Genomic DNA, 20190 nt, shown 5'->3' with positions numbered 1-20190 from the left:
ATCCACATCCCATGACTAAATGAGAAAACAACGTAGAAGAGATTTAGAGATAGTTAGGGCCTCCTCTCCATGCCTTCCGTGAAGGAGAAATCTACCACAGAGCTGAGACATTGGCAGCATCTCTCTTCTCCTAATACGTCATGCAACAAAATAAATCTTATTTATGCATGGCATGTAGGTATCACGGAGAGGACCAGGATTGATTCACCATCCCTCATTTTCCAAGAGAATAAAAACAGAATGGCGTGTTAGGCCATTTCAAGCTGCTGTGGGTCTGGAGTCATGTGTAGGCCAGACCAGGTAAGTACAGCAGATATCTGTGGCTCAAGAGCGATAGATAGGAATTTAGAACAATCCAGTAGTTTTATGCCCCAGACTAGTTATTTCTCGATTGCAGATGTTATCTTAGTTAACTGAATTTAAATAACCGAACTAAATTTACTGCTGCCGTAAAGTGACTTGAATTCATATCTACACTACATTACATCAGAACTCTGGATCAAGCATCCAGTCATCTATAATTCTGCACATATAAATATGAAAGAACTTTGATGGGCAGCCTCCCAGGGCTTGGCAGTTAATGAAGAGCAGCAACCTCACCTTCACAGGCACGTGACTTGCTCTCTCCTGCCGGAAACTTGCTGAAATGCCACCTTTCTCCTTCTTCTTCCTCTTCATTGTTTCCCGGTGCTCTTTCTGCTTGTTCTGTACCTCGAGGAGGATGGAGATGAAGCTGTTTTTCACCTCCTTCTCAAACTCGAGCTCGTCACGTAGTGCCAGCTGTTGGATCAGCTCCTCTGAGTAATCTTTAACGGCCAACTCAATCTGTGCCAACAGCTCAGCAACCTCAACCTCAGTCAGCTGCTTCACGTCTGTATAACCAGAACATACAAAGCAGGGGTGAAATCTTTGATCATGAATCAATTTAAATCCTTCCTGTCTGCGACGTCATTCTTGCTGTATTTATGTATGTAGCTCTACCCCAATTTAATATCCATCGGACTATTCTTTATGCTTCTGACTGTAGATCAATTAACCTTTCCCAGAACTCTCTGTACATCACTCAGGTCTGCTGTGCATCCCCATTCCCGCTGCGTCACCGCTGGCAGCCACACCATCTGGCACTTAGATCCCACCGACTGTAACTACCACCCTCAATCTCTCCATTTCTCCAGATTCCGCTTTCCTTTTAAGGCTTCCTTTAACCTGGTTCCATTGGCAAAACTTTCAATTAATGTTGCATTAATCAGTTAGCCCCCTCTTGGCCATTCTTTATCGCATGAACCTAATCATGCATCAAGTAAAACTGTAATTAACTAGATCAAAAATGAATTATGGAATTCTTACAGTGTGGAAGCAGGTCATTCAGCCCATCGAGTCCACAATGCCCCTCCAAAGAGCATCCCACCCAGATCCACCCCTATCTCTGTAACCCTGTGTTTACCATGGCTAATCCACCTAGCCTGCACATCAAGAGCAATTTCCCATGGCTAATCCACCTAACCTGTGTATTTTTGGACTTTGGGATGAAACCCACACAGACACAGGGAACATGTACAAATCCCATACAGACAACCACCCAAGGGTCCCTGGCACTGAGAGGCAGCAGTGCTAACCACTAAGCTATCATGCCACCTAAGGAGACCATTACTCAGCTTTTCGTGGGTGAAAGAAAGAGGAATTTTAATATCTACTCACCCAGAGAAAATAATAATAAAAGCACGATGTCAAATGCAAACACAAACAGAACTAATATGTTTAAAAAGGAGACAGTGAGCAGTAAGGAGAGGAAGAATAACGTTTGTGCAGTTTGAAAGTTCTTGGGGTGTTAGAATTTTAACCTGGGACAACTTGTTTAATTGTTTCCGGGCAAAGCTTGTAGATATCTTTGTGCTCTCAGTGAATGCTTGTTTTCTCAATTTGCTTTCCACTGGGCACTGTCTTCTGTGGTGATCAGGGAAACAGAGAGAGAGAGCAAAACAGAGTAGATAAAAGAGATAGAAAGCCCTCCAGATTCTTTTGGCTCTGCAACCACTGAGATGTGGTTTGTTTTATTTCCTAAATCTGGTTTCATTGCCTTTCCAAGCTGGTTAAATGTCAGGCGTGCCTTATATCTCCCAATATGTGAAACTAATGAAAATACGAATTAAAACAGGGGATGCAAATTTCTTGATGCTGACTCAATTGCCTGGTTTCAATGTCTTTCAATAAAATGTGAATTTCAGTGCAGATTTGTTATTTTATTCCATATGGGTCTTTTGGATTGCTTCAAGCTGCAGTGAGGCGATCATGGCAGCCATATTAGTTCAGTTCTTCTCCTTATTTTGAAACCATTTGCGTCCATGAAAGGTTTCAGGTCTAATAATCAGATGATGGAATTTAAAACTCGATAGTTCACTTTTACAACTATCACACTCTTTAGCTTATTGAGTTATTGTTGTAAATGAATCAATTCTGCAAGTGTATCAAAGCTATTAAAAAGTCTAATGGAGCATTAGCCTTTATCGCAAGAGGATCTGAGTAAGGAGTAGTGGTGTTGCTTCAATTGTATAGGAAAAGGTTTAGACCGCACCTAGAGAACTGTGTGCAGTTTTTGTCCCCTTATCTCAGGAAGGATATTATTGTCATACAGGGAGTTCAGTGATTGATCACCAGACTTGTTCCTTGGACCACATGACCGTCCTATGAAGAGAGACAGGGCAAACTGGGGCTTTATTCTCTAGAAGTTTGAAGAATAGAGATGATTTAATTGAAACCTACAAAATAGGCAAAGGATAGGCAGGATAGGTACAGGTAAGATCTTTCCCTGGTTGAGGAGTCTCAAAACCAGGAGGCACAATTTTAAAATGAGGGGGCATGCCATTTTGGACTGAGATGAGGAGACATCTTTTTAGCAGAGAGTTGTGATCATTTTGGAATTCAGAAGGCTGTGGGATATTTGTCTTTGAGCATATTTAAAGTAGAGGTTGAGAAATTTTTAGTTATCAATTGTGTAAAGGGTTATGGGGACAATGTGGGTAAAAGCCATTGAAATGTTCGATCAGGCATAATTTATTTAAATGACAGAGCAGGCCTGATGGGCTGAAGGATCTACCTCTGTTCCTATTTTCTTAACTTAGTTAGACCATAGTGTCTAACTCAGCCAGATATCAATGATTCTCTACATAAACCTCTCAATTAGATGTTAGCCAAAAGCGAGCACTTTCCATTGATGCACACGAAGAGTTTGTGAAGCAGACTAATGAAAACTGATTGATTCCAAATTTGGAGTAGCCAAAAATGACATTCAAGCACACTGTCACTACTGATCTTTATTTCTAAAATCATTTCTGCTCTGAGATTGAAACTCTCAAGTATTTTTCAATCTATTCACCTCCCTCACAAAACAAGAAGGAACCTCTGATGGACAATGGGCCGTTATGTGGCAGACAGAGCTTAATTTAGATAAATGTGAGGTGTTGCATTTTGGTAAAGTAAATCAGGGCAGGACTTATGTACTTAATGGTAGGATCCTGGGGAGTGTTGCTGAACAAAGAGACCTTGGAGTGCAGGTTCATAGTTCCTTGAAAGTGGAGTCACAGGCAGGTAGGATAGTGAAGAAGGGGTTTGGTATGCTGGCCTTTATTAGTCAGTGCGTTGAGTACAGGAGTTGGGAGGTCATGTTGAGGCTGTACAGGACATTAGTTAGGCCACTTTTGGAATACTGCATTTAATTCTGGTCTCCCTGCTTTAGAAAAGATGTTAAACTTGAAAGGGTGTGGAAAAGATTTACAAGGATGTTGCCGGGGTTAGAGGAATTGACCTATAGGGAGAGGCTGAATAGGCTGGGAGTATTTTCTCTGTGGCGTCAGAGGTTGAGGGGTGACCTTATAGAGGTTTATAAAATCATGAGGGACATGGATAGGGTGAATAGCCAAGGCCTTTTCCTCAGGGTAGGGGAGTCCAAAACTAGAGGGTGTAGGTTTAAGGTGAGAGGGGAAAGATATAAGAAGGACCTAAAGGGCAGCTTTTTCACACAAAGGGTGGTGCATGTACTAAATGAGCCAACAGAGGAAGTGGTGGAGGCTGGTACAATTACAACATTTAAAAGGCATCTGGATGAATACATGAATAGGAAGGGTTTAGAGGGATATGGGTCAAATGCTGGCAAATGGGACTAGATTAATTAAGGATATCTGGTCAGCATGGATGAGTTGGACTGAAGGATCTGTTTCCCTTTTGTATGGCTCTATGACTTTATGACTTGAAAATAGTTTAACTTAAATAAGATGTTGCAACCTATACAGGGGAACACAAGATTTTCTTAGCAACAAACTAATATATTATGGTTTACTTGGTAAAATAGGTTCATGTTGTGGGAAAAAAATGCCACAAAATTGGGTGGGAGATGTATTTAAAATTGAGTGTTCAGTAATCTTCAAGATATTTAAGTGAGTGAGTCCAAGGAAAAAAGACTGACTCTCTCACAACCGGCATTTCTTTCCTCTTCGCAGTTTGTGATTCTGTCTATTCTTGTATCATCAGGAAATTTGGCTATAAAATAGTTGGTCCATTCATAGAGTCATGCAGCATGGAAACAGACCCTTCGGTCCAACTATGCTGACCATGTTACCAAACTAAACTAGTCCCACCTGCCTGCATTTGACCCATATCCTTCCAAACCTTTCCTATTCGTGAATTTACCCAAATGTCTTTTAAATGTTGTAACTGTACCTGCATTCACCACTTTCTCTGGCAGTTCATTCCATACACGAACCGCTCTCTGTGTAAAAGGGTTACACTTCATGTCCTTTTTAAATATTTCCCTTCTCACCTTAAAAATGTGCCCCCTTGTTTTGAAGTCCCCAACCCTAGGGAAAAGACCCTTGTCATTTACCTTATCTATGCCTCTCATGATTTTATAAACCTCAATTAAGATCACTCGTCAACCTCCTATGCTCCAGCGAAAAATGTCCCAGCCTTTCCAGTCTATTTTTATATCTCAAACCCTCCGTTCTCAGCAACATCCTGGTTAGTCTTTTCTGAATCTTCTTCGATTTAATAATGTCCTTTCGTATAACCGGACGACCAGAACTGCGCACAGTACTCCAGAATGCCTTACAAACTCATAATGATGTCCCAACTCCAATACTCAAAGGTTTGAGCAATGAAGGTCAGCGTGCTAAATGCCTTCTTAACCACCCTGTCTACATGTGACGCAAATTTCAAAGATTAAACAGTAAAGAACCCAGCTCTGATCTCTGCAGCATTCCACTGGTTGCAGGGTGTGTGCCAAACTATAAATGATGCAACGATCTAACTCTGTTTCCTGTTAGTTGGTCAATCCTCCTAAACACCTCAATTAAATTAGCTGTTATTATGTGCAGTTCTTTCATGGGTCATTTCAACAAATGACTTCTGTATAGCCAAAAACAGTACATTTGCTGATTTGCCTTTCTCTAACCAGCTTGTGACGTTCTCAAAGACCTCAAAGATGATTTTCCTTGAACAAAACATGCTGACTCTCTCTGAAAGTATTCTGAATTTCTACATGTGACATTACTACTTCCTTAATAATGGATACAATGAAAAGAACCTTCTTACGATTTTCTGATTTTTTGATCAGGTTAACTAAAGGGATGGAGGATGTGTTCTAATGATGTGAAAATAGTTTTGCCTTATCCTTTTTTGACACTTAGGCCATATGATGTGATACTGGACCTTCGAGAGTTAAATTTTAGGGGCAGATTATATAAGTTTGGCTTCTATTCTCGACCAAAGAAGATTGAGAGCTGACCTGATCAAGGTCTTTAAATTGTTAAAAGGATTTGCTACTGTAGACATCATTTACAATAAATGCTGTAGAGAAATTATTTTCTCTGGTGAAGGAATCAAGACTAAGGAGGTATAACCTGTAATATTACAGCTAGGCTGTTCAGGAGTGGAATCAGGAGGAGCTTCTTCACACAAATATTACATAAATTTAGACCTCTTTCTCCAGAAGGATCATGCATGTCGAGGGTCAGCTGGAACTTTCACAACTGAGATTGATCGAATGTTGTTTTAATACTTATGGAGAAAAGTTTCTGAGAAGGAGATGAAGTACAGATGAGCCAAAATACAATTAGATGGCAGAGCAGGCTTGAGAAACCAAATGGCTCTGAATGTTCCTATCCTCACACCTTGCCCTGAAGATTGATCTATCTGGGTTGTTTTAATGGGATATTAACTACAGGGATATAAACACTTTTTCCAGCTAATGATTCAATCTGGATATTTTTTGCCCAAAAGCAATTAAGAGTTGTTCATTATAAATGCTTGATGCATGTCTGTATAAGACATTTATTGCCAAATAGGACAATCTCTGACAGAAAGTGTCATATTCCATTCTGGTTAACCAGTAAATCAAATATGAAAAAAAAGGAGGTTTAAAGGTTTGGCAAACATCTGTAGCTTGGGTTGTGGATGAGGTTGTTGACTTGCTCACCGAGCTGGCTTGTTCTCATTCAGGCATTTTGTCACCTAGCATGGTGACGAAACATCTGAACAAAAACAAGCCAGCTCAGCGAGCAAGTCAACAACCTCAAAAAAGGAGGTATCATAAAATAACCTTTGAAGTGAAAGTGAAGGAATTTTGAAATAAAACCAGAAAACATATAGTATCCAATATCAGAGTTAGAAATGCTGGTCCTTTTAAGGATCAACTTTAAGATATTTGTCTAACTAACCTGCCCATGTGTCCATATACACTTGTGGAGGAAGTGGGACTTTACTCTGGACCTCCCAGTCTAGAGACAGGGAATCATAGAATTAACAATCCAGAAGGAGGCCATTTGACCCATCATGTCTGTACTGGCTCCTGAAAGAGCTACCCAACTAGTCCCATTCTCCAGCCCTATTGCCATTGCCCTCTAAGTTCATCACTTTCAACTATATTTGCAGCTCTCTTTAGAAACGTCATATGGAATCTGCCTCTAATGTTCTCCCAGGCAGTGTATTCCAAATCCTAACAATTCTCTGAGTAAACAACTTTTCCCTTGTCTCACTCCTAGATCTCTTGCTGACAATCTTGAAATTGTGACCCGTAGTTACTGACCAACTAGTGGAAACAGAATGCCCTTCTTTACCCTGTCAAAATTCTTCATCGTTTTGAACGCCTCAATAAGGTCACCTCTTAATCTTCTCTGATCCAAGAAGAATAAGCCCAATCTCTCTAATATTTCCTTGCATCTAAAATCTCTCATTCCTGGTATAATTCTAGTAAATCTCCTTTGATTTCTCTCCGAGGCTTTCACATCCATCCTTAAATAAGTTGCCCATAGCTGAACACAATACTCCAAATATGGTCTGCCCAATGATTTGTGGAAGTGTAGAGTTCTATGTCTCTATTATAAACCCAAGGATCCTATTAGCCTCCTTCACAATTATTTCAACTTGCCCGGCCACCTTTGGAGAATTATGCACTTGAACCCCAAGGTCCCTCTGCTGCTATACTCCCCTCAAATTTGTACCATTTAGCCTGTATTGTCTCCATCACTACAAACACCATTGCACCAAAAGAGCCCCAAGGGTCAACTACAGCAGTTTCAGAGTTAACTGAAAGAAGGTGATGCTCATTGGATTTTGTATTGAAGAGTTAGCTTTGCCCCCTTCCAACTCCATTTTGATTTAACCTCCGTCCCCTTCTCCCTACCATGCCCTCACCTTTGATGGTTTGCATTACCCTTAACAGACGTTGCATGTAAATTATTTAACTGGAAAACATGGATAACTTACTGATAGTGGCTAATAGATAGAAAAAAATATACTGCGGGTCATTTGATGATGGGAATTCAGAAGTGTGTAAGAGCACTTCTGAATATAAAAAGAAAAAAATGGAAAGTTGAGCTTGGGACTCTTCTGGCACAATGGTAGTGTCTCTACCTCTGAGCCAGGAGTTTTGGGTTCAAGTCCCACCTGCTCTAGAGGTGTATAATAGTAATTCTGAACAGGTTGATTAGAAAATATCTGCACACCAGGACATTAAATGGAATGTCAATATACAACATCAATTTCCATTTTGATTTGGCTCCCTACTTCTTCCCGACTTTTAGTGGTCTGCATTGCCCTTAATGGGCTTTTCATGTATTAATCAATTGGAAAATATGGGTGATTTACTGGTGGTGGTTAATAGATGAAAAATATCTCACATGATTTGGTGAGGGAATAAAAATGTTCAGTTGTGTGAAAGTTGTCTGGATATGAAAAAGAGTTGCGATCTTTCCCAACTGTCTTCCTGTCTTCTGTGGCTATTTTCATGCCTGGCTGTCCTTAGAGATGGAGCATGCAGGGCCCATCAATAGTCTTGATGCTTTTAGGGAGAGGTGGTCACTGCAGGGTGTGGAATGCCGTATCTCCCCTTCCAGCTCCATTTTGACTTAACCCCATCCCTCTCTACTTAGCTCTCCCTCACATTTGGTGTCACTGTGTTGATGGGCTCTGCTGGTCAGTTGGAAACATGGGTGATTTTGGTGGTGGTGCATAACAGGTGAAAAATGACAGGGTGGTTTGGTGATGGGAACAAAAATTGTTCAGTTGTCTGTGAAAGCACTTCTGGATATAAAATCTATGCAGTAAAGAGTTGGCTTCTTGTGAAGCTATCGTAGTATCCCTACCTTGGAGCCAACAATCCTTGGTTCAATTTGGAAAAACAAATTGAGCCCTTCCAGCTCCATTTTAATTTAATCCCCTCCCCATTTTTGATATTGTTGCCCCTCATGAGCAGTGCTTGAAAATTATTAATTGTTTGATCAATGACGCGGGTGATTCAGTGAGTCGTTCTGTTAACTGGCTGATTTGGCGAGAGGAAACAAAATCAAGAGCTGGCTTCTCCCCCACTGATGAGTTGGCTTCTGGGCAGGCTAGGGTTTTTGTTGCCAAACTCGACATTTGGACTTCAGTCTGTGAAACAGATGATGGGTGATGACTGAGAGAAGGAGCACATTCCCAATCATCTGATTCCACCAGAAGGCTTGTTACAAGTTCACATACACTTCCTCTGTTGCAGTACAGCCAGAATCATAAGTTAATCTAATTACATTATGGTGTAGAATGGTGGTGATCAAAATTGGGCCTTACTAATTCATTTTACATTGACAAACAAGAGCCACATTTCCACCATCCCCCCCCCCCCACCTTATGCATAAACCTGTTCCTTGCTGCACACAGGGTCTGAACTAAACTGACCTTACTTTGCGTTAATTTTGCACATTAGGTATAAAAGGAGGTGTGAAAGAGCAAATAAACAGAGTTCCACTAATGCTAGCAACAGTCATCCACTCACTCAGATATTAGTTCTGACGAAGGGTCACAGGACCCAAAGCGCTAACTCTGACTTCTCTCCACAGATGCTGCAAGACTTGCTAATCTTTTCCAACAATTTCTGTTTTTGTCTCTGACTTACAGCATCCACAGTTCTTTTGGTTTTTATTAGATATTAATTTTACCTGTTAATCTACTGAATATCTTGCAGATTATTAATGCTTAGCATTAATGTGCTATTATAAGTGCTTCCACCTAAACATCTTAATCATGATATGATCATTTATGGTTATAATTCTGTCTGCCGACTCGAGAAAAGGAGTGTAGCTAATTCACTTGACATCTCAAACGTAGCTGGCTGTTGGTGGTGTTAGCATTAATATAATGTAACCCAGTTAAAATGAAGTGGTACGTTAAGACTTATTTGGGGCTCTGGTTCTTTCCTAGATGTGAGTGCTGTCAATTTCCCCTGACAATTTAATGGGGAGTTAAGATGAAGGTAATTCATCAAGAACCTTTGATTAATGTTTCACACAATGTTAATTATGTTCCTATATCCCAGCATTCAGAATGTGATGGCAAAAATTTCAATCATTTGATGATTTGAATGAGGTAGAAAACACGTCAAATTCAGTGGATTTTAGTGCTTAAAAGGTGAACTGATTTCAGCAATTTGAATTATGAACTTTGTGGTGAAAGCTGTACTTGCACAAAGAAACTTCTTAATTTCAGGATGTGTTTGAGTGTTTTGAAGCTTTGCAAAGTTATCTTGGCAGCAGTTTATGAATTTTCATTTTAGTTCAGCCAGAGAAATGCTTCAGGGTCGGGTGGGGCTGGAGGGATTTTGGGGGAAGTGAGAAATGCACTTTCTGTTTCAAAGTACAAAAGAAAGAGAGTCAAGAGTGTCTATTGATGACAAGAAATAGATATAGGAGAAGGTCATCTCAGCTCCTGAAGCCTGTTTCACCATTTAATAATCTATCACTATGTTCTTTCACCTCAGCTACATTTCCTCGTACGTTCTCCATATCCCCTGATTGATTTATTGCCAAGAATCTCTCAATCTCCATCTTAACTATTCACAGTGATATCTCACCATGGTGGAAGAATTTCAAAGATTCATAATTGTCTGAGTAAAGAAAGTTCCCTTCACCTCAGTCCCATGTAGCTGACTCTTATCCAGAAGCAATGCCCCTTAGTTATTGGGCTGTCCAGTCAGGGGAAACAACCTTTCAGCATCTACCTTACAGATATCAATGGAATCCCCTCTCCTTCTTCTCAACATTAGAAAATATGGGCCCATTCTGTTCAATCTCTGCTGACAAGCTAGTCCTTCTATCCCAAAGATCAAGTTAGTGAACTCGGTCTGCTGAGGCAGTTTTGTTTATATCAGTGTTTATCCACTTTATTGATATTGATCCACTGTGTTTAAATGTTCACTTGCTTTGTGTTAGATTATGAGAGTCTGGTAACTGATCTCTACTTACTGTGTTTAAGGCTGGACTTGCCTCAGAACTAAAGTAAACAGAAACCACTGAAAGACCTAGGAGCTGAGCTGTAAGCATAAGCATTGACATTTTGTGATTGCAGAAATATTTAAAAATTCTTGTAAATAAACTTGTTGTACACATTGATCTGATATCAAATACACCACACTTTCAGATGCACAAAATGAATTCTGAGTGATGGTGGTGCAGTCTTTTATAAAATAATATTACATGTGTGTGACAGATGTAATGCTCCTGGCATTACATAGTGCATTTTTATTAGTTGGTGCAATAAAAGTGGATAAGTAAAAGTGCAGATCTGTTATGACCAATCTAAACTGTGACACAGGTTTGATTGGCTTCCTCTGATTACCACATTCTAACCTTCGCCTCAGCGTGGGTAAAACCACAGGAAATTAGCTTTGAGCTATAACTTTACAGGAGCCTGGAACTGTAAAATATTAACCCATCATAGTGGGGAAACTTTTCCAAACCACTCATGCAACCATACACCCCACTATGCCCTCACACCCTCTCCCTCCCCCCATGTTAGAGTGGGGTGATACAGTGATCCATGTATTGATAATTGACAGGCACCTCACCTTCCACCTGGATGTTATTGTTGCTGCTGGATGGTTTCAAAACCTGGACATCCTGCGAGAGGACCGAGAGTTTGTCGGACTGTGATGGAGTCTCTTCAATCTCGGGGTCAGGGGAATTCTGCATCATCTCTTCAATCTCCTCAATGACCTGCAGGTGGATAAGCAGACACTTACATCCCAAATATTCTGCTAACTCGACCCTTTTCAACATTTTTTTTCCCCTCGGAGTTCTGATAATTGTTTGGAGGTGTTGGATGGTTGGTGGGTAAGTGCATTACTTGCTGTGACAACGATGCACACAGACTGTGTACATTTCAGGTTCTTACATTGTGTGGTCTGTGCTGAGCTGTGGGGGCAGGGGAGCAACTGCTTTTATTGGGAAACGTGCTTCACCAATCATTTATAACTTCATTTCAAGCTGCCTCACCTTTCACCCTCCATTCACCAATATGTCTCCAGTTGAACAACCTGTCCTTTTCCTTTGATGGTCTTGCCCCCAGTAAAGTTTTTCCTCTTTTCCCATTTTGTTACTGCTCCAATATCACAAGCTTGAGCTGAACTGGTTTAATAAATCATTACTGGTTGGCACTGCATCTAGACCTATCAATTCTCACTCTCCTTGGGTAGAACCACACACACTACTTAATGATCATTCTGGATAATCTGTGGCTTCCTATCTCCGACCTTGACAGATTCCTGAAACCCCTCTCTGCTGTTCTTTTCGCCCTCGCAACCAATAACATGTGCAAGGAGCTTATGGACTTCTTGGTCATGAGAAGAAGTCTATTTTAACAGGTGCCACTATCCCTTCCCTCTAGGAGTTGGTTAGCTCAGTTGGCTGGCTCAGTTGCTATATAGAGTAACACCAACAGTGTGGGTTCAATTCCTACACTGGCTGAGATTACCATGACAGATTCTCTTTCTCAACCTCTCCCCTCATGTCAGGCGTGGTGACCCTCAGGTTAAACCATCACCAGTCATCCCTCTCTAATGAGAGAGTAGCCCCATGGTCTGGTAGGACTATACTGATTTATTTCTTCCCCACACTTTCAAACCAGGATTCTTGCTGCCCAAGCTAAACTGTTGGTCATCTCCATTTATTTTCTATCTCTCTCATGTTTTGTTCTTGTGACCCATTTTCTGCCCTCTTGAGCCCATTTCTACTTAACGTCCAACCACCCAGCTTCCACTCCTGGCTCCCATACCATCTTCTTCGGGCCTGGAGTTTAATCATTGTGGCCAGGTTTTAAGGCACTTTCTTGCAATAGCCCCTAACCCTCCATCGCAGAGGGACAATAGTAGATCAATAACCATCCATTATACTTCTGTCGTATTTCCAACTTCTACAGAAAGTGATGATTCACCAAACTTGGACTGAATTTGAGAATTTTCAGCCAATATTTCAAATAATAAAGGGTGGGGCTTTGTCAGCTGGGTTCTCAATGTTACTCATAAAAATAAGATAGTACAGATGCTGGAAATCTGAAATAAAAACAAATAAAATAGAGAAGCTCAGCAGGACTGGCACAATCTGTGGTGAGAGAAACAAAGTTGATGTTTCGAGTCAAACATGATTCTCCTTCATAGAATAGAATCCCTACAGTGTAGAAGCAGGCCATTTGGTCCATCAAGTCCACACCAACCCACTGAAGAGCATCCCACCCAGACCCACCCCACTATCCTATCTCTGTAACTTTTCATTTCCCATGGCTAATCCATGTGGCCTGGACACTATGGGTAATTTAGCATGGACAATCCAACTAACCTGTACATCTTTGGACTGTGGGACGAAAGCAGAGCACCCAGAGGAAACCCATGTAGACATGAGGAGATTGTATAAGCTCCATACAGACAGTCAGAGGCTGGAATTGAATCCAAGTCCCTGGCAGTAGGAGGTAGCAGTGCTAACCACTGAGCCACCGCACCACCTTTCAGAACTGTTAACTCTGTTTCTCTCTCCACAGAAGCTAAGCTTCTCCAGCTCTTGGTGTTTTTATCTTAAAGTTGTTTGCTCTGTATTTTCAGTATCCCTTGGCCTGGGATTGAATGATGGGTAGCACTTAGTTCAGTCTGTTCCTCCCCAGATGCTGTCTGCACTGAAGGGTTAGACTTGTTTTTGCAGCCAGACTCTGAGTCTCTCTTGAAGATGATGGTACCAATGGCACATTTCAGTTGTTATTCATTTAGCTTCTCTGTGTGTGCTCTTTGTTGGCTGTGGAGATTTACCTGTTCAGCTGTGAAGAGAGGCTCCTCACTATTGCAGGATACAATGATGTCCAACTTCTCGATTAATTCTCCATCCTCAGTGATACTATCCTTGTCACTGACCTGAACAACACATGGGAAAAAGACAGGCAAAATAGCACTGTTTTATTACATCTTTTCACGTTCTCCTTCAATATATAAATCACAAGTTCTTCAAATTAATCTCCCTCCTACAATGGGAAAGTCAAAACCATCAGCAAACAGACACTTCTCTTATTCATTCACAGGATGAGGGCATTGCTGGCCATCCCTAATTGCCCAGAGGGCAGTTAAGAGTCAGCCACATTGCTGGGGGTCTAGAGTCACATGTAGGCCAGACCAGGTAAGGATGGCTGTTTCCTTCCATAACGGACATCAGTGAACCAGATGCTTACTTTTTTCCCCTCCCCCTGATAATTGACAATACATTCATATCATCATTAGGCTCTTAGTGCCAGAATGTTTGTTTCTTAAATTGAATTCAAATTCCACCATCTGCCATGGTGGGATTCGAACCTGTGTCCTCAGAACATTACCTTGGTGTCTGGATTACCAATCCAAAGGTAATACCACTAGGCCATCACCTCCTTTACTAAGCAAATTGTTGGAGCTATAGACTGACAAGTACCCGAGGTCCTGATGGACTTCATCCTAATATCAGTCAGTTGATATTTTAATTTTAATTTTCTGCAATTCCTTTGATTTTGAGATTTTCCCTTCAGATTATTAATAAAAAAGGAAGAAGACAGGGAGCAGGAAACAGATTAACATCTGTCATGGAAGCTTTTCTTAAAGAAGTTACAGCAGGGCTGGAGAAATTTGAGGTAATCAGGCAACGTCAACATGGTTTTGTGAGAAGGAGGTCATGTTTGAACAATTTACTGGAGTTTTTTGGGAGAGGGGGCTGTAATATGAACTGTGGAAAAGAGGAGAACTGGTGGATATACTGTGCTTAGATTTCCAGAAGATAACTAGCTGCGTAAGGATTAAATAAAAGTTCATGGTGTAGAGAATGACATAGTGGCATGGATAGATACTGCTGGCTGACAGGAATCAGACATAAGTGTAATTGGATCTTTTCAGGTTGGCAAGTTGTACCAAGTGGTGTACCACATGGACCATGATGGGACATCAACTGTTAACCATTTATATAAATGACGAAGGGACGGAAGGTATGGTCGTCAAATTTGCTGATGACGTGTAACTGGGCAGCAATGGATCTTTCCCAAGATTAAGTGCCTCGGGGGGGTGGAAGCCAGACAAGTGCTGCTGGCCAATCAAAGGCTACGAGCTCTATTGACCAGTTACACCAACTGGGTGGTAACATCCAACAAGGTTAGACTCCAAGTCACAGAAGGAGAGGGGTGGGAGTGGCCCGCAGGCTGTGGGTATCATTGAAAGCCATGAGTTCCTTACACCCCACGTTTAACAACTTTCTCACACATTTCCCCCCCAGAACTCTTCCCCTGCCACATGAACTGATCTACTCTCAGTAAGTCTGGTCCCTTGAGGGGAATTTCTATGCCAATGTTCAGATTGCACATCAATCAAGGCTGCCTTGCCCACGTTACTGATCAGCTGAAAGTTGCCTGTCATGTATCCTGTGAACATGCTCCTGACATGCCATCTTGCCAAAAGGTTGGCATCTGCTTTCCTTTTGTTGGTTGCTGATTCTATCCATTTGCTGAGCAAGGACCAAAAGCTTCAAGCGCCCAGTGATGGTTGAACCGTGGTGAATATCTCTCTGGTCAGGGCCTTCCTTACCTGAGGTAGGTGCTGGTTGACTAGTGGGCCCTTTTGTTATAACTGCATTAAACAGAATACAAGCGCACAGATTTATGTAAAAGCTTCAGTTCAGTTAGCCACGCTCCATAAATTTCATATCCCACTGATTACTAGCTCCCCATATTTATACAACCAACTCAAAATCAATTGCCTCTTAATTAATGTATCCATTCATCTATTCCCTCATTCCATTCTCAGGAATTCCTTCAGAACACATTAGATAATATCACTTCTCACCATTGGCTACAGCCTGTAGTTTCCATTCTCTATGCTAAGTGACCTGTGCTCATTATTCATAACCACTGATTCACCTATTGTGTTAATGCTTTAAAAAGCACCTCATTAGTTGCAAAACACTTTAGAAGATACTGATCACTTAAGAGGACTTACTTCTTTTCACAGAATTTAAAAAATGCCAAGATCTTGCTTTCAGCCCTATTGCCAAAGATAGCCTGACATGAACAGATATGATTGCTTCATGAGTGCTGAGTAACTGTGATATCTGAAGCTTTATCGGAATTCTCCTGACTGTAGCAGATCCTGCTTTCAGTGTGGCAAGCCAGGATAATCGATAGCTACATATCCTGCTTAGCTGTGACTACTCAGCTTGGTAAAGAGAGCAGAGACTTGTTTTCAGGTACATACCAGTGCCAGCTATCCTCATTGTTACACTGGTCTATCTAGTGTCTGCAATGCTCAGTTGCACCCTGAATGTTCTTGTCGGCATGTGGCAATATGAGCGTGTGCAGATATTGCCACGTAGCTGGCCTCAGGCATCGCCTTTCGTGACCCACCCAAAGGGAAGGTGTTCGCTGCTCCATCATTGAGCTGTAAGGTCATGCCTGTATCTTGAATATTTTGCTCTTAGTCACTTCTTTGACTCTCTCCACTGCAGCCTTGGCAGTGTTAAAAGGGGGATAAGATCCTTCAAAACTTTCCAAGGATCTTCAGGATTGAAACAAAGGAAGGCCTACCTTTATATGGTGCTTTAATACAAGCACTGGCTATCTCAAAGTGGGTTAGGCTTAAGGTAAGGGTTAGGGTTAGAGTGAACACTAACCCAAACCTTAACCCTAACTCTATCACAGTACAACCAATAAAACATTCCTGAAGTGTAGTCACTGTTGTAATGTAGGAAGCGTGACAGTCACTATGTACACAGCAAGATCCCAAATCAGTGCTGTGATAATGACAGTGCAATCTGTTGATTGAGGAATAAATATTGGGCATGACACCATGGATAATTCTTGTTCATATTAACATCTTGGAATTTCTTAATATGCATCCAAGCAAGCAGCAGCTTTGGTTTAACGTCATATCTACGAGGTGGCACTTCTGACAATGCAGTAATTCCTCAGCGGTGCTTTAGCGAGTCAGCCTTGGATTTTCTGCTCAAATTCTAAAGTGGGACTTGAACCCAAAACCCTGTGACTCAGGGTGCTTCATGGTGAGTCACAGCAGACAGATTATGATGATTTCTAATTTGATACTTTCCTTCAATTGTCTTTTGCCTTAAATTTCAATGTCATTAAACTTAATTTCATCCTCAATGTTCTATTCTCAGCATGGGTGGGATCCTGCTCCGACCTGTCTCAACACACACAGTCCTCCGGTTACAAATGGGCTCTGTTTCTGAGTCCTTATGCAACTCGATTTGTATGCAAGTTGGAGCACAACGCAAGGCAATATAGGAAATGTTCATACGTTGGATATTTTAAATTACACCTATGTATGGGATCGCATTCGTAAGTATGAGCATCTGTAAGGTGGTCATTTATAGACCCATATTGAAGGCCATGCAAATGAGCAGATAATTGGATGCCAACATTGAAACAGAACCTGTCAATAGCAATTTGTTCTAAACTAATTAATTATAGTCCACAAAGGCGTCTCTCTTCATTAAAGATGATTGACAGTTTGAGTGGCACCTCTCCACAGGCAAGAGGCAAGGTGAGAAAGCAGGTCTCCATGTACTGCCATAGCCAGTATGGAGATTGAACGTGCACTGCAGATAGCACTCTGTAGCCATCGAGCAATTGTCAAAAAATCAAGACGATCTAATGAGGTCCCACTCTGTCATTCATTCCCCTTTGCCTTGATATTGTTAAAGGAAGTATCTAATTTAGTTATGAATTCATTTGTAGTTCTCATTTGTGATAGAATTCCATCTTCTAATTGCAAACTGTGTTAAGAAATTCCATGCAATTGTTCCAAGGAAAATCACCACAGCAAAATCAATCAAGTTGCAGAGAAGGTGTGAGTCCACACCCAGCTTGTGCACAGTGACCCACTGCCAATGATGAAGCTTCAATTATGCCCTGCCCTGCATCTTGGGCAAATTAAGACATCCCCTATATCACTTTGAAGTTCCTACGGGGGCTTTGGAGACAAGTGTTAGAGCTAAAGTAATTCAACACCGTTCTCATTTCACAAAATGCTGGGCACCTGCAGATCTCTGATTTTTCAGATTGGATCTTACACTGACATGAATCTACAAAAATAATGTCATGCAACTTTGCCTTGGGAGATTGCAGGGAGAAACTTCCCACTTGTGAAAGGTTTGAGAAAGAGAGCGCATACATTTAAAGTAAATGACAAAAAAAGGCAAAAGCAAAAATGAGGTAGAGATACTTTTCCATGCAGTGAGTGGGTTAAAGTCAGGAATGCACTGCCTGAGTGTGTGGCGGAGCAGATTCAATTGCATTCATATAGAACTAGACTGTTATCTGGAAAGGCAGAATATGCAGGATTACAGAGAGGAGGCGGAAGAATGGAACACAACAAATTGCTCATTCGGAGAGCTGGTGCAGACTTGATGGGCTGAATGGCTTCTTTCTGCACCGTAACATTACAGTGATTTTATTGTCACTAACAAACAGCCTATTTCCCACACAGCCCCATCTACTTTGCCATTGCAATATTGCCCAAGATAAATTAATGATAAGTCAATGATTGCAACTACTGTATAAGTATGACCTTTGCAAATTATAATTGTAAGACATTCACCTCATGGTACTCTGTTTTGACAACTGTGACCTCTGAACTAATGTAAAAATGCTGAAGAAAATGTGTGTTAGTATCACTGACACTCCAGCAACTTATTCAGCCATGGGTCAATGGTAAATATCTCTCACCTTTTTTTAATTTCAGAAATATACTTTATTCATTAAAAAATCTTTATAGACATATATAGCCACTAGAGCAGTTTGATTCTGCACACAGTCTTTACATAGATAGAACAAACAAACACAAAGCATTTCTTACTTACACAAGACTATATTTACATACATTTGAGGCACTGGGAGGGTCCAATGACTGAACAGACCCCCACTGTACTTTGGCAGAAAGACCTTAGACAGTGCTGTTTCCCCAGTGTGCCTTGGCAGCAGCTGCCCAAAGATTTAGACCCTCTCTCAGCACGTAGTCCTGGACCTTGAAATGTTCTAGGCCGTAACACTTGGTCAAGGTCAATTCTTTGGTCTGGAAGACCAGCAGGTTTTGGGCAGACCAAAGAACATCTTTCAGTGAGTTGATGGTCCTTTAGGTGCAGTCCTGTGTCACGGAGTTGCTCGGGACAAGCCTCGACAAGAACCAATGCATCTCCCTCCAGGCTTCCTTTGCAAAGGAACATTCCAGAAGATGATTTGTGACAGTCTCTATGCCACCCCCAACTCTCCCCACAGCACCACCGCCACCAGCACCCCCCCAACCAAATCCAATTTGAGGGCATTGTGCAGTGGCACAGAGAGTCTGGGCATACATAAAGGATCTGACGGGCAGTGCCCTTCTCACCACCAGCCAAGCGATGTCTTGGTGCTTGTTAGAAAATTCTGGTGATGAGGCATTCTGCCAAATGACTTTGACTGTCTGCTCAGGGAACGACCTTGACAGGATCCAGCCTCTCCTTTTCACGCAGAGTCGCGAGGATGCTATTTCCTGATGGATTTGAGGTCAAAGTTGTTTTTCTTTGCAAATTTCTCCATGAAGGACTGGTAATACAGAACAGTACAACAACTTGGAGCGTTTTGCCATATGGAGACCTGTCCCATCCTGTACAACAGCAGGTAGAAGCACAGTACATAGTGACACTTGGTGTTTGCATACTGAGGGTCTACGCACAGCTTGATGCAGCACACAAAGGTGGCCATCAAGATGAGGGTGGCGTTGGGTACGTTCTTCCAGCCCCTTATATCTCACTTTTAAGAAGGTTCAAATCCCACTCCAGAGACATGCATATAAAACCTAGGCTGATATTCCAGTGCAGTACTGAGGGAGTGCCATACTGTCAGAGGCACCACTGGTTGGTGAAATGTTAAACCAAATCATAGGCTGTGCTCTCAGGTAGATGGGAACTATCCCGTGAAACTATTTTGCATAGACCCCACCGGTGTCCTGATTTAAAATATTGCTAGGTGAAAATCAGATTGATCATTACTTTGGGCCTCTGGGACAAAACAGTTATTCTGCTTCCTACTATTCATTGTCTCAATTGTTCAAAAGCACTAAACTGCCTGTAAAGCACTTTGAAATGTCACAAGATCATGATTATAAATAAATTCAAGTCTTTAACCGATGGGGGTGGTTTAGTATTGATGGCGCTTTTGTCATTCTGGCCAAGATTGAATAAACGTGACTACAACCATTTAGATGACCAGACATCATGAAACCAAATTGTATTTGTGGTGCAGAGGTAGTGTCCCCTACCTTTAGACTAATAAGGCCAAGTTCAAGTTGAAACTACCCCAGAGATATGTCATAAAAATGTCTGTGCAGGTGATTAAATGACCATGAAA

At 41.5% G+C, this 20190-nt stretch overlaps 2 protein-coding genes across 2 annotated transcripts in view; both read right to left on the bottom strand.

Annotated features, from left to right (window-relative positions):
* Positions 1 to 20190, bottom strand: part of hepacamb (hepatic and glial cell adhesion molecule b) — a 361487-nt gene that overhangs the window by 95094 nt on the left and 246203 nt on the right. The window lies entirely within an intron of this gene.
* The window catches only part of fez1 (fasciculation and elongation protein zeta 1 (zygin I)), a 96798-nt gene that overhangs the window by 23649 nt on the left and 52959 nt on the right, over positions 1 to 20190 (bottom strand). Inside the window, exons 3-5 of the mRNA XM_048615339.1 lie at positions 13595 to 13696; positions 11369 to 11516; positions 601 to 872 (exon numbers count right to left, since the gene is read on the bottom strand). Coding sequence (XP_048471296.1) covers positions 601 to 872; positions 11369 to 11516; positions 13595 to 13696 — 522 coding nt within the window. The remainder of the gene's footprint in view (positions 1 to 600; positions 873 to 11368; positions 11517 to 13594; positions 13697 to 20190) is intronic.

This window comes from Rhincodon typus, chromosome 32, assembly GCF_021869965.1.
Source record: "Rhincodon typus isolate 14 chromosome 32, sRhiTyp1.1, whole genome shotgun sequence".
In the NCBI taxonomy this organism is placed as follows: Eukaryota; Metazoa; Chordata; class Chondrichthyes; order Orectolobiformes; family Rhincodontidae; genus Rhincodon; species Rhincodon typus.
This window is presented reverse-complemented; position numbering and strand designations above follow the sequence as displayed.